Raw genomic sequence first — 16,239 nt, 5'->3', positions numbered from 1 at the left:
TAAACGATTGAAAGTGCTTTTCTTGTATAAATGAAATGTTTAACAAAGTTTTAAAATCTTTAAAAATCACTTTAAATAAATAAAAAAAAAAAAAGATCCCATTTGACCATATTTTCTAGTTTTCAGAAATTAAGTTTAAGTTAAAAAGGAAAACCAATGTTTTAGTATTTTATAAAAATAAAGATATTTGATAAGTTGTTTTAAAATATATATTTTTTTAAAAAAAACATGTTTTAATAAATTTTTTTAAAAATAATTTTTTATTTTGATTTTGAAAAAATATTGTAAATTAATTTATATAATGTTAATTAAATTTAATTTCAATCTTATTAAAAATGAAAATGGTTTTGTAATTGTAAATAAATGGTTTTTAATAAAAATTTGAATAGTAATATTATAATAAAATCATAAATTATATTTCTTTTTATAAAAATATATTATTTTAGTATATGTTATAAAAATATGGATATTAACATGAAAAGGTATAATTTGTTTTGGTTAAAAGTGAATATAATAATTGTTAATATATTTGATTTAAAATGGATTTAAAAATAAATAAAGTTTAACTGTTTTTTAACATGTAAATGAGTCAAAATCTTCATTACATAAACACATTTAATTACTGATAGAGTATTTTGGAATGCTTGGACTTAATTTACTATTAATTGGATCAATTTTGGATATATCATACATATGCAAACCCTTTCACATATATACTTTGTTAATTATATCAACTTATATGAGAGAGTCGATTACCAATTTTCCATTTTTATTGCTTCCCAAGCTTCAATGTGAAATAGTATTATCTGGCTATTATTTTTTAATTTCCATTAATCAAAATTCCTTAATCCCAATTCTTTTATTTTGACCTTATTGAATCCAAGATTAATAATAATAATAATAATAATAATGACTTGTCATGACATCCACTATCGGTGCTAATTAAGATCAACTCCTAGACCATTATATGAAATGGTGTTCTGCAGAAATGGAGGAAAAGGGAGACGAAGCCTACTTTGTTGAAGCCAAAGACCGACAATGGATCAATAATCGTGGTTTATCATCGATGACAACAGGAAGAAAAAAAAAATTTACTTTTTTTTGTGGTTCTGAGCTATTGTCATATCCAATGTTTTAAAAACCGGACCGGCCGGTCCAACCATCGACCAGTCATCATTCCGGTTCGATTCGGTCATTTGGACCGGATTGAGATCGAACCGGGGTTGAATCGCTCAAACCGGCGGTTCAATTGGTGAACCGGCCGGTTCCAAGGGAACCGGCTGATTCAAATAATTTTAATTTTTTGAAAAAAAAATTACAAAATAAAACTATTACCCTCTCATTGCATGAAAGGAAAGATTCCATGTTGGGCCTGTCTTATGACACAGCCCACATGCCCACTCCAATTATTGTGGGTTTTTTTTTGAGCCCACAAGACCATGCCAAGCCTTTGCTGAGGATGGCTTTTATAGGAGTCATTTGACCCCTTATTTCTCTCATTTTCCGATGTAGGATTGCTAAATATCAATGAAAAAAAACATAACAAAACTCCACAAGAGGATTTGAACCTTGGACCAATCCTTAACTATAGTCCACCTAAGACACCACTCGGCTACATGTGTTTTATTATCTCATATGCCAAACAAAACAATATATATTAGATTTTAAATTTTTTTATAATATTAAATAAAAATAATATAATATTTTTAAAAATTATGAAATTAGTTTAAATTTTCATTTTTTTATATATTCACATTTAAATATTATACATATTTCATTTAATAAAATTTAAAATATTAATATGATTTAATTTGATAATATCAAAGATATAAAATAATATTATTGATGTTTAATTTATTCATATATATTTTAAAATTTTTATAATTATTTTTAATTTTAATAATATATAAATTATATATTTATGACGTCACCAGTTCGACCGCCGGTCCGACCGGTGAACCGTGAACCGGTAACTTTTCCGGTTTGATTACCGGTCCGGTTTTGAAAACATTGGTCATATCCAGCCAATAAGCAACGTCCAAAAAGATCCAGAGCTATCCTGAAAATGCGCGGGTAACACAAGATTTTGATTCAAATAACACACCCAAATTAAAAGTAAAAAGCAAGGAGGGTATATGGAGTACTACAAGATTAACAGCCAAAGCTTTCATTTGCAGTCCAAAATGACCACTGGATGGATGAGAAACAAGCTCAGGTACATTTCCAGAACAAGATATCCGTTTTCCTCAAACAATCCAGAAAGGGATGTGACCCACATGTACTATAATAGGCACATGAGTAACACAAGCCATAATTTTCATTCACATAATTGAAGCGAATATCTTTGATATTCCACACCCCACCACACAATCATCTAGGGCTGTCTTATGGATACATTCAGTATCACATGATTTTTTTTACTTTGTTTCCCTCTTTCCTCCTTAGAAAGACATGATAGGACTGACCTCTTTCTCCTCTCAATTGCAGTTACACATAAGGGGTTAAACACAATAGGAGTAAACTTGTCATTCAACAAATAATATTAAAAAAGCTCTAGGAGCACTATACCCTCTTAAACCCCACGAGCTCAGGAGGAAGTTAATCCTCCATGTCCTTTTGAGTAGTGGAATAATACTGATTCGGGCTTCACAATCCAACATTACATGTGTCAAGCTCACAAGGTAGATAGAATATACTAATAATCTGCCGGAGTTTACCCATTTCAGGTGGTGGAAAGATTTAGACTTTGCAACAAAACTACCTTTTGCTCGGGACAGACTGGTGGAGTGCTACTTTTGGGTATTGGGGGTATGGTTTGAGCCCCAGTACTTACTTGCTAGAAGGGTCCTAACCAAAGTAATGGCCACGACATCCATTGTGGATGATGTATAAAATGTGTATGGCACATTTGACGAGCTCGAACTCTTTACAGAAGCAATTGAGAGGTTGACAGATGCATATTGTTATCTTCAATTTAATTTCTACATTTTTTTTTGGAGATTTCGGATTCAAAGTTATCTAAGTGCATCTTCATCTGTTCCTTCACTTTCAGATATGGAACATCAGCAACATGGACCAACTCCAAGACTATAGGAAACTGTGCTATCAAGCTGTCTTAGATGTTTATGAAGAAATTGAGGAAGAGCTGGCCAAGGAAGGTAAACTATGTAGTGTTCCATATGCAAAAGCAGCGGTTTGTCCTTCCTCTTCATATATTTTTTTTTTACCTTTCAATGACGTGATTTATATTGTACAAGCTAGGAACATAATGTTATAACCCAGATGAAAAACTAATCCAATCCTACTTTGCTGAAGCAAAATGGTTCCACCAAGAATACATACCGAGCATGGATGAGTATATGAGTAACGCGTTAGTAAGTTGTGGGTACTCTATGCTAGCCACATCCTTCGTTGGCACGGGAGATATAGCAACAAAGGAAGCTTTTGAATGGATATTCAGCAACCATGAACACACATGTTGAAAACATTACGAAAGATCTCATTGCATCCATACTCATAGACCCTGTGCCCATATAATTGTGGCTTTGGCTTTATGATGTTTCCTATTTCATTTGAGATTTAATTGGACTAGCACGGTAAGAATGCAATGCACTATTACCATATTGTTTTGAAATAATAATAGCTTCCTTTTTTTTGGTTGGATTATATACCAAATGTTCAAAAAAATAAAAAAACAAAAAACAAAAAAATTCATCTTCTCCCCATCTTAGAAACATCAAACCACAAAAGAAACCAAGCTAAATCTTAATAGGATTTGGTTGATATATAAAAACTTGATCAATCACGTTCAAGTCTCATTATTATTTTGTATAAAATTCGGTCCTACTACTTTATATCTTGGTCCCATCATCTGTTTTTGATATCATTCTTTTACATCTTTATTATTTATATTAGCATACACTGATGTAAATTTTATTATATATATTTTCGACAACCAAGATGAAAAATCTGACAAATACTTCTTTGGAAAGGGAAACTTTTGCCAACTAATTAGGGAGAGAGCCCACAAGCCAACTAAAATCTAAAATAGTAGGCCATGGTATGGAAATTAGGATGTGGCACCAATCATGCTAAGCAATCTGCATAAGATTTCTTCCCTCAGAACAATCCAATTTATATAAGATTTTATTCCCTCGGAACGATATTCCTATGTCTGCCGCAAAAATTGAAAGAAAAAAAATAGAAGAATAGTACTACTGCAAACCACACAATGAAAATGAAGATATATCATACGACATCTGACATGAGGTCTGATGAGGATGATAAAGAAACAGCTCGATACATAGGCAAACAGAGATCGAAGACAACGCTGAAAAGCTGACATGAATGGACATAATTATTAGAGTTTAAGTACAAAATAATCCATTTTTAGAAAAAAAAAAATTGTAATAATAAGTATCCACTTAAAAAAAAAAATTTAGTATAAAAAAATTTTAAAAGTTTCATAAATATCTTTAAAACCATAACATGTGACTGTGATTTTACAATTTTTCTTAGAATCATAGTTAGTAACTGTAGTTTCAAAATTATTTTTAATACACCCTCGTTTTAATAGTATTGTGATTTTAATATTATTTTTAAAATATTTTTTATCATAATAACCATAAAACCATAGTTATTAACTATGATTTTAAAAATATTCTAAAAACTATGGTTACAGATTATGGTTTCACATCAACTAAAAAAAATATGAATTTTAGAATTTTATTTTTTTATTTTCAATTTTAGAGTAAATTATGAATGTACCAAAATTCCTTAAAGTGGAAAATTTCTTACTATTTTCCATTGGCAGTTTAAAACTATTTTTTTTACAAATCATCCTTAATAAATTTTTTCTTTACTACTACTGTTTTAAAATTATATATATATATATATATTATCTTTATTTTTTTCATGTTTTCCTTAAAATTTTGAGAAAATAATTTCACCTACATGCATTCCCATCAAAATTTATATATTTATGGTAAATAAAATATTTATTTGTTTTATAAATTTTATCACATATGAATTAAAGAAAATTATTTTTTCATGTTATTTTTAAAATTTAAAATAATGAAACAAATTATTTATATTATTTAAAATTTTATATTTTCATATAAAAAATAATGTCAATGATTGTGATTTTAAATTATTCCTTACTAATTATGGTTTTATGGTTATTATGATAAAGAATATTTTACCATTAAAATTGGGGTGAATTAAAAATAATTTTGAAATCACAGTTTACTAACTGTGATTTCAAGGAAAATTGTAAAATCACACTTTTAAAACCACAGTTACCAACTATGGTTTTTTACACTTAAAAAAAAATTTCATGTGGATGATTACATGGATACAAAATATTACTTTGATAAATATTTTGAAATTAGTACTATTTTTACTATTTTTTTTTTCTACAAATTGATTATTTTGGACTTAAACTCTAATTATTAAGGTTGTTATCTCCGAAAAAATTTATAAAATATAAGAAAGCAGCCAAAAATAATTAATATTTTATATAAATTTTTATGTATTATACTCCGTACCATAAATTACATAAAATTTGAATTATTTTTAAAAATTTATTGTTTTATAATTATTTTTATATGAGTATGTGAAAATATTTTTTTTTTCAAAAAATAATATATTAACTATATTTGAGCGCAATACAACAAATATTAAATGCTTAAGAATTAACATAAATTTGGGTTTTATTTGTTTTGAATACGGTTTGTTTTTTAAAAGAAACTTTATGTTTTCAATTGTATTTTATAGACTATTGTAAACTAATTAATATTTTTATGAAAAATAAGTTAAAAATAATTCGGAACTAATAACTTTTTTCAAAATGTTCTGAAATACAACTTTTAAAATGTTGATCCTAATTATTTTTGTACCACAAACTAAATTAAAGAATCGATTTGATAATGATTTTAAAAGGTATTTTTAATTTAAAAAATATTTTTAAAAAAAATTAAGTATTTGATAAATTAAATATTTTTAAAAAAATGTTTTTAACATAAAAAAAAAAATCACTTATAAAGATTTTTTTTAAAAAACACTTTAAGCGATTCTCCTAAAAATATTTTCTAACAAAGCCTACTTTCTTCAACTCTAAAAGTTATTTTTAAAATTTTACCAAATATATAATTTTTTTTCAAAAACACTTTTTATATCAAAAATACATTTTAAAATCACTATCAAATAAAATATTAGGAACTCTTAATATAAATTTGATAGTATAATTTGCGTGTTTTCTCTTTACATTTCATTGTTACAAAACTCAAAAGATCAACATCAATCATCACACTCCACCCTCCAACAAAAATCAGTTCTAAAAATGTATATTCTAGTTCCATTTTTATTAATTTAAAATATCGATAATCCATTAATTGGGTCCAAATATTTTATTTAGCCTCATCTTAACCCCAAAAAATTTAAAGTAAAAGAAAATAAACAAATAAATTAATTGGGTGTGACTGTGTTTGATTTTTTTTGGAACCCTCGAATTTGCTGCTTTTTGCTCCACCCAAATAACAGGTGATATATATTTAACAAAAAAAAAATATTATTATCTTGAAATTTCTATACTTCAATATTCTTTTTTTTTTTTAAAGGATTAATCTCATTTGTGATCTTTTATACAATTATTTTTTGATATCATAACACGTGTAGCATGAGCTTCCACCTTGTCCATCTTTAATCTAGCTATTTCTATATATATTTTTAATTGTCCAACTTGTATTTTGTATCTTTTTTTGTTATGAAGAACAAAAAATTGTTCTAAAAGGTCGTTCCCAAACAAACTCATAACTTCTCACTAGCTTTTTACTGCCAAATCTCATCCTACAAAAATTCTGAATCACAATTTTGGTGGTTTTCAGCAAATGTAGAGTATAAGTTTACCTTGTTAACATGCTCGACTTCAATCCACAATATTTTCACAATTTTGACAAATTTATAATTATTGGATTTAGAATAAAAGAATAAATCCTTGGTAAGCCAATGTCCACAAAAGGTGATAAAAATAGATTATCCTAAATTAATAATCACAAAATTATTATACTAAAATCTCCTTTACTTCAATAGGATGAGACATCAATGTTTATCTTATCTTATCTTCAATTCAAATGTATGAACATCATTCATTTCGTCCCTACAATATTGTTAAATCTTTGCATATAAAACATGTGACATGTTACCGACAAATAATAATAAGTCGTGAACCTCTATGTCCATGAGGGCATTATAGAGTTTTGGTTCAAATATCATTTGAAATCACATATAAATATTTTTAACATTTTTTTTCAATTAGATTAAAAATACCCATCTCCAATTTTTTTGTTTATGCATGTTTGAGAGAGTGATTAAAATCGTTTTATTGAAAGTTCTCTTCTTTTACAAATACAATGTTTAACAAAAAAAAATTAATATCATTTTTAAAAATGTTGAAAAACACTTTAATTAAAAGACTAAAAGCATTTTATTTTAACTTTTTCAAAAATCACTTCAGATAATTGTTTTGGTTATATTTGGTTCAGAAAATATTAAGAAAAGAAAAAAGAAAACGGAACGGAAATGATTTTCTCAAAACTAAGAAGCCTAGCTGCCCGGCCTATAAATGCATGAGTTCCACTTCCACATACCACCGAGAAGGGCATAAGAAGCAACGACACTTTCATAGGTTTCTTCTCTGGCCAAAGTATGTCTTCTTTCCCACTATCAATCACCCAGAAGGCTGATCCTAAGCTGGCTCGCAACACTGCAAACTTTGTTCCCAACTTCTGGGGTGACTGTTTCCTCACCTACATTCCTGATGATACGGTAAATACTTGGGAGTTCTAAAAAAAATTATTTTTTGTAGTATTAGATGTTTATGTTGTTTATATAATTTTTGGTCCAGGTAACACATGCCTGCAAAGAAAAAGAACTTGAAGGACTGAAAGAAGAAGTGAGAAACGAGCTAAAAGCTACTGCTGGGAAGTCTTCACAACTGCTGAACTTCATAGATTCAATCCAACGCTTGGGCTTGGCTTACCACTTTGAAAGGGAGATAGAAGACGCATTAAAAGTTATGTATGAAACATATAATTTGGTTGATGATGATAACGATGACCTTGCGAGTGCTGCTCTTCGATTCCGGTTACTAAGACAAGAAGGCTACCACATTCCATCCGGTAAAAGCTTTTGTCCCATATTTGCTGCGAGTATGTGTAATGATCTACTATTAACCATGTAAATACTATTGATTCTAGTTCAAAGGGCTCTCACAGTTTTAAAACAAGTCTACATGATTAAGAAGGGTCTATATATATGGTATCAAAAAGTTTTTCTCCTATTCGACATAGGATATCACAATCATTCTCGTTATGTTTTATGGGATTGCGAGACTAAATGAACTTTCACACCAGAGTTTGGATGGGCTTTGATACTAATTATAACCACCTTACAAACATGTATGTTGGGACATTAAGTCTTATTTATATGTTGGTAGATTTATTCCTTTTAATATTTGATTATAGAAGTCTTTTTTTATAGTGACTTACTCTTCACTGAAGATCAAGAGTTGTTTTTCGTCCAACTGGGATGTCATGGGTACGTCTAAAGAGGTTTGACATATGACATATTAGGCTCCTTTGAAGTATAAAAATGTTCAATATCATTTTTAGACTTAAAATGTTATAAAATGATTTTTCAAAAGAAGCAGGGGCTACTCAAATAACTAATCCCACTCAAGTGGCATAAATCCGCTTAAGAGATCATGATAGTCCTACCAAAATTAGAAACGAATTTTGGATGAATTTCAATCAAAGTGATCTATTTTGGAAACTAAAGACACCGAAAATTTTTGTGGTATTCACCCATAAATACCTCCTTATAACTCTTTTGTAAAAGAGATCTGAATTTCAAGATATTGGAAAGAGATTATTGAGGGACCTTTCATTCCTTGGAAAGGATCTTAGAGAGAAGGCCTAAAGTGTCACACCATTCCTAATATCTCATTTAAGGATTAGATCTTTGAATCTTGGGTTGGAGATCATCATCCTTTTAGGTGTTCCCTATTGAACTTTCAATGGTTTTTCTTGTAGATATTATCCGCTTTGGTCCAAGAAACCCTCTTTACTTTAAAACACATCTACATGATTAAAAAGAGTTCATAAATATGTATATGTCATCTTGAATAACTGATTTGATCCAAGAAGTTCTCACGATTTTAAAACAATACTACATGATCAAAAGAAGTTCATAAATAAATAAATAAATAAACATATATATATATATATATGTCGTCTTGAATAAATTATCTTTGATTTAATGGTTATATATTAAACCTTGATGATGAAATAGATGTATTTAAGAAGTTCAAGGACGAGGAAGGCAACTTCAAGGAATCATTGGTGGGTGACTTACCAGGCATGCTAGCTCTATATGAAGCTACACATTTAATGGTGCATGGAGAAGACATACTGGATGAAGCCCAGGCTTTCACCACTGCCCACCTTCAGTCCATGGCACCTGATTCAGATAATCCTCTCAAAAAACAAGTGATTCACGCTCTAGAGCGGCCGATTCGCAAGAGCTTAATAAGGGTGGAGGCAAGGCACTACATTTCCATCTACCAAGAATATGATTCACATAATAAATCTTTACTTAAGCTTGCAAAGTTAGATTTCAACCTGTTGCAGTCACTCCACAGGAAAGAGCTGAGTGAGATCACTAAGTAAATTTTTTAACTCCAATTGTTTGCAGAAAGCTAGCTGTTGAGCAACTCTCATGACTCTGATCATCTATTGATATATCTTTGATCAGGTGGTGGAAAGGTTTAGATTTTGCTACAAAGCTACCCTTTGCAAGGGACAGAATAGTGGAGGGATACTTTTGGGTATTGGGAGTGTACTTTGAGCCCCAATATTTCCTTGCTAGAAGGATCTTACTGAAAGTATTCGCCATGACATCCATTATAGATGATATATATGACACACATGGTACATTTGAAGAACTCAAACTCTTTGCCGAAGCGATTGAGAGGTTTGATATATACATGAACATCACCATCTTTACCTTAATTTCTAGTTTCTGGTAGAAAGTTCCAAATATATCTGTTGCTTTACTTGCAGATGGGATGCCAGCAGCATAGATCAACTCCCAGATTATATGAAGTTGTGTTATCAGGCTCTCTTAGATGTCTTTGAAGAAATAGAGGAAGAGATGACCAAGCAAGAAAAACCATACCGTGTTCACTATGCAAAACAAGCAGTTTGGCATCAATGTCCCTTCTTCTTCTAGATCCCTTAGGTTATATTTGGTTCTCGTAAGCATAAGGAAGGAAAGAAAAAAAAAAATGATAAGAAAAATAATTCTCACATGACAGAAAATAAAATAAAAAATAAAAAATAATTAAAATTAGTTAGAAAATTATGTATTTTCAAATTATTTAATTTTTATATTAAAGGATTAAAATAAGTTAAATGAATTTAAAATAGCATATAAAAATAATTTACAGCTTTAAATATATATATATAAATATATTTTTCATCATTTCTTTTCTTTTACTTTTCCGTTTTTACATTCTCTCTTATATTTTTCCTCAAAATTTCCTAGCTACCAAACATAGACCTATTGTTCCGTTGAATTGTGTTTGGTATGGCCAAAATTAATGTATATTTTGCATGATTATGTAACTCAGATGAAAAAGCTAGTCCAAGCCTATTTTGTTGAAGCCAAATGGTTGAAGCAAGAATATATACCAACAATTGAGGAGTACATGACCAACGCACTAGTAAGTTGTGGCTACTTTCAGCTCGCAACCATATCTTTTGTTGGCATGGGAGATATGGTAACCAAGAAGGCCTTCGATTGGGTTTTCAGTGACCCCAAGATGGTTAGAGCTTCAGCAATCATTTGCAGGCTCATGGATGACATAGTTGACCATGAGGTACCCTATTTCACTTATTTAATTCTTTTATATAAAAATTAAATAATTTTAAAATATATAAGCTTCTTATTAATTTTAATTATATATGACTAAATATAGTTTTAAGTAATCTATATAGGAAACTTAATACAATAGAAATTGTTTGATTTTCTCCTTTTTTTTTGTTCGACAGTTTGAGCAAAAAAGAGGATATGTTGTCTCAGGAGTTCAATGCTACATGAAGCAATATGGTGTTACTGAGCAAGAGGCGTGTGAGGAGTTCATTAATGAAATAATGAATGCATGGAAGGATATGAATGAGGAGTGTCTCAAACGTACACAAGTGCCCATGCCTCTTCTCACATGTGTTGTTAATTTTGCCCGTGTGATAGATCTCTTATACAAGAATCAAGACGAGTACACACATGTGGGGAAGTTGATGAAAGATCTTATTGCATGGATGCTTATAGACCCTGTGCCAATGTAAATGCGGCGGTGGTTCGATACTGTGCTTCGTTCGTTGTATGAAAATATGATTGATATATATTTTGGGTGTTGCATATACCATCCCTATTTCTACCATCGTTTGTTTGTTATCAGAATCGTCTATGAAGAGTTATCTATTAACTTCCATTTCTATCTCCCAAGTCCATCACTAAGAGAGTATGATTGTGACAATTGTTTGTTCTTTTAATAAATCAACTGTATTTTTTAAATTTTTTTCTTCTTGATTCCTAAAACTATTTAGAAGGGGTGTGATAGTTTGAATCTTGGTTAATGAAATTAATTATTTAGAGGGAGTAAATGGATAGTCCTGATTTTTTTATAGCCCAAAAATTCGATTGTAAGATTTTTTTAGTCCCTTGTTCAATATTTGTAATAAATATTTAAAGCAAATTAAGAACGATCTCATAAGACATAAGATGTCAATGGAAAACCATCTATAAAGTCTCTTAGAAGTCTTATAAATGTAAAAATCACGGATCAATCAATTGTAGAACAAATTCATTACTTTTGAAAGAAAGAGGGCATAGTTGAACTAAATGCTACCTTCTTTGAAGGATCTTATATCGGGCAACATCTACACTCGTTCATGACACAACACCCACATGTTCCTTGGAAAATTTCCCCACAACTTGAGATGATGCAATTATCAAATCTCAATCAAAGTAAAGCTTTGATAGTGTTGGGAGTGCATGGAGAATGATGAAATAAGGTATAGGGGCATGTGACGTGTAAAAACACAAATCAAGCAATGTATTAATAAATAGACAAACCTAGTGGGCTGAACTATAAATGGCAATTAGACACCAATCAAAATAGTAAATAATCATGCAAAATAAAACATGAGTGCTTAAGCACTCTTGTAGGGTGGTTGAACGCATGGAGTGCTTGTGCTCCTCTTAATTTTTTGTTTTCTTGGTTAATAATTAGGCTTGTTATATGATTAAGCCACAATGCACCTAAGCATGTCATTATACTCCCAACAAACTCAATCTAAATAGACATGTGAATGAATCAATAACAATCGCACATTTCCAAGGCCAACGTGAAAACAAAGGAAATATAGAATTGAATCCAATAGTATTTCGAACAAAATTTTCAACCTAAACCAACTATTCTAACTAATTAACAATCTCCCACTTAGACAATTTTATGATAAAACAATAATTATATAAATTTCTAAACATTTTCAAATACAGTTTACACATCATTTAGACTCTTATGTCTAAACCAAGCATCTTAAGCAAAGATCTTTAATCATCATGAAGTAAATCTTGAAAGATGTTAGAAACTTGTGATTTGTGCACACTCATACAACAATATTGTGAAAAGTAATTTGTGGGAGAAAATTTTTTAAGTCATATGAAAAATAACAAAAGTCACAATTTTAAACATCAAGTTGTAATGACTATAATTAGATAGAATTGCAACCTCAACAAAATAAATCATCAAGATCATCCCCACATGTATAGATCCTTATACAAATCATTCTTCTCTTTTTTGTCATAAAAATGACAAAGATGAGGAAAGAAAGCAATAAAGATTATAACTTTTTAAAAAGAAAAAATAAATCAATAGATCAGCCTTATCGTCATCATTTTACTTTTGGATTATCAAAATCTAAGCAAATGAGAGTATGGATTATCAAAATGTATTAAAAAATATGTCATGACCCAAAATAAAAGAAAATAAAAAATTTTAAAAGAAAGTAAAGGAAAAAAAAATCTTTACATAAGATATGAGAATCATTTTCAAGTCAATATATCATTAAATATGAGTTCCTAGAGACTTTTCCTATATGTTCCAAAATGAATTTGACTGCATAATTAATAAAATAGTTCAAACAATTCACTCGTCACACAAAAAAATTTACTTTTCTTACATATGTTATGATACCTCTAAAAAGTTTGTAAGTCAAGAATAATGGTTGCTTCTGGTGCATGTTACAAAAGAATTTAAATTCATAATCAATCATTGAAACATGCCATATTTAAAAGATATATATATATATATATGTATATATATAATTTATTTTTTTAAAACAAATAATTTAATTCTGTTTGTTCAAGCTCCCAATCAGCCTAGCCAACTCTAAATAGGTTTTCGATCACTTCTTCGTCCAAGTCTAAGTCATATTATAAAGTAAATTACTCATTATCAATTAGGATAAGTTGAAACTAGGGGTGATAAAGTTTAATGCAATTTACTAACACGACTTAAATTCAATACACTTGTATAACTCATTTGATAAATAAGTAGTTTTTTAATCAACTTGCATACTATAAATTTGATCCAAATTTACTTGTTTAATAATCTTGTTAATTAACCTAATTATAGCTTTAAACTATTTAACCTATATTTTACTCATTTTCTTTTTAAAAATAAATAAGTCAATTAAGTCACAAATATGTTTAGTTGAAACATTAATCATATAGACTTGTACAAAACCTAACGCAATCTTATTATTAAATAGAAAGATTTGATTATTAATGTGTATGGTTACATATTGGATAGGACTTGCGACTATTCATTAATAACCGTCAAGAAACAACAAATATGCACCGGTTAAGCTCCAAGATGGTTAGACGGTTGAGAAGTCTCAAGCTGAAAAGTTGTTAGTAGAAGAAATTGTTACCATGAGTTGTTAGGAACTGTTAGCAACTTTATTTGTATATAAACCTAAAAGATCAATAACAGAAGGTAATGTAGATTTTCTCTTTCAAACTGCTCCATCAAGATTTCTCTCGGTCATGACATCAAGATTTCCATCCAACCTACATTTTATGGTTTTTAACCTTGAGAAAATATTGAATTTGTACTAAAATTTTCAATCTCCTTGACCTATATGTTACATGTTTAATAATTAGGTAGTACAAATATGATCCACCAACATGAATTGTCATCCCTACTTGAAGCCACCAAAATTACACCTCTTAAATTAACCAATAATAATCATGAATAATCGTTAAGGAGGTTATTGCATAGAGAGTATCATTCTCTAGCCTTAATTAGTTAATATAGTCCGCCCTTATTGGTAAAATATATCAGCCTTATTTCATTGATTGCAATCAAACTTTTGAAAGAAAAAAACAATATTTTGAGAATTTGTTTTGAAAACATATTAATTTTTTATTAAAAATTTAAATACTTTTTAGATATTTTTTGTAGAATGTTCTAAATAACAATTGAAAATATAGAAAACACTTTGAAAACATTTAAGTATGTAGAACCCTAATGGAGAAGAAGTCAAAGAAAATTGTTTTTCAAATTTTAGTTCCCAAATAGAATTTTGTTTATACAAATAATTGAGAACTACTTTTAAAATTCCTTAAAAAATATTTTTTGAGGATTATTTTTAAAAATATTCCCAAACAAGGACTTCACTTCTATTTCAAGCACAATTGATCCAAACAATTGGAGTGGGGATGGAGCACAATCTGAGGACTTAGGGAAGGGATGGATGGAAAAACTCCTAAACTTTGTAGCAAGGGGAGATGAGTCACCCATAAAGGCTTAGTGTTAGCCCCTTGACATGAACCATGCAACACTAAGGCATCATGGGGTGGCACTTTGCCCTGATGAGTGACCTAGGATAGTAACAGAATGGCACAAGGGCATAATGCCTTGTGTAAGGAGATGATTGGGGAGTTGTGGGTACAATGCCATGACTCGGATGTGTTGACCAAAAGGAGGGCTTGGCTCACACAAGGGTTGTTGTGCATAGGCAGATGCAGTAACAACACAAGGAATAAGAAAGCAGGTTGCCTCGGAGGGGTGCAGCACTTGGGCAGGTGCATGGAGCCACACACAGGCTACACATAGATCGCACGCATAGGAAGTGCACAGGACACACACAAGTTGAGTGCATTGCACGTGCACATGAGACTTCTAGTCAGAGTAGGAGACTAAGTCCTAATGCCTAAAGAAAGAGACTCCTAATGCACGAAACTCCTAGTTTGGATGGGAAGCAAAGTCTTGATGCATAAGGAGATAAGAGTCCAAGAGAACTCAAGAATGAGTAAGAGTTCTTATTTCCATTGTAATTATAATTGTAGTATGAGACTCAGAGTCCTAGTGGGAATGGTATGTGTCATAGCTTACTAGAAAGAGTCCTAATTGAACTAGGATGAAGAATTCTAGTCCAACAAGGAGTGGGTAGCAGTCACTCTATAAAAGAGGGATGGGTGTACACTCACACAATCATCTAGAAGGATCTAGAGAGAGATCTTGAGAGAGCATGAGCTCGTAAATGTTATTGTGGGAATTGGTGCCAGATTTTTTTTTTTTTTTTGTGACACTTAGCAATAGCAGCTAGTCTCATAATTCACAAAGACTCTTTAAAAAGCACATGAGAAATATATGGCTTGTTTGAAATGTTTTTTAGAAAATTTTATGTTCTCCAAAACAAAAAACATGATAACATGTTTAACAATCAAAAATTATTTTCTGTTTTTAAATACAGAAAATATGGTCTTTTCAAATAACATATTTTAGTCGTTTTCACTTATTTTTTAAAGGTTGTTTTAAGAAATAACTATACAAACATATTGAATGATTAAAAATAAAATAAAAACTACATATAAAAATTATTTTTAAAACATATAAAAAATATGAAAAATTAAGTTAAAAACATTTTAGGTTTTCAAACAAATTTTTATTCCATAAAAATCATAAAATAATTTTTAAAATCAGTTTTCAAAAACTTTTTTTTAGAATTATTTTTTAAAACATTTTCCATGCCCATAATCTTTCAAAATTATAGATTCCTCTTGTATGGATGTCACATCAATTTTATTTCAAATCTCAAATTTAATTGATAG

The 16,239-nt window shown here is 29.7% G+C and overlaps 1 protein-coding gene across 1 annotated transcript; it reads left to right on the top strand.

The window, feature by feature from the left end:
- The first annotated feature begins 7,536 nt into the window (after nt 1–7,536).
- Nucleotides 7,537–11,552, top strand: LOC100267551 ((-)-germacrene D synthase). The gene is made up of 7 exons (XM_019216916.2): nt 7,537–7,824; nt 7,904–8,177; nt 9,349–9,721; nt 9,811–10,029; nt 10,119–10,257; nt 10,688–10,936; nt 11,109–11,552. The coding sequence occupies exons 1-7, from the start codon at nt 7,705–7,707 to the stop codon at nt 11,400–11,402; spliced, it is 1,668 nt and encodes a 555-aa protein (XP_019072461.1). The 5' UTR covers nt 7,537–7,704; the 3' UTR covers nt 11,403–11,552.
- Nucleotides 11,553–16,239: the final 4,687 nt, after the last annotated feature.

The sequence above is a fragment of the Vitis vinifera genome, chromosome 19 (assembly GCF_030704535.1).
Source record: "Vitis vinifera cultivar Pinot Noir 40024 chromosome 19, ASM3070453v1".
Lineage (NCBI taxonomy): Eukaryota > Viridiplantae > Streptophyta > Magnoliopsida > Vitales > Vitaceae > Vitis > Vitis vinifera.
Note: the sequence above shows the minus strand (reverse complement) of the source record. Positions and strands in the feature narration are given on the sequence as shown.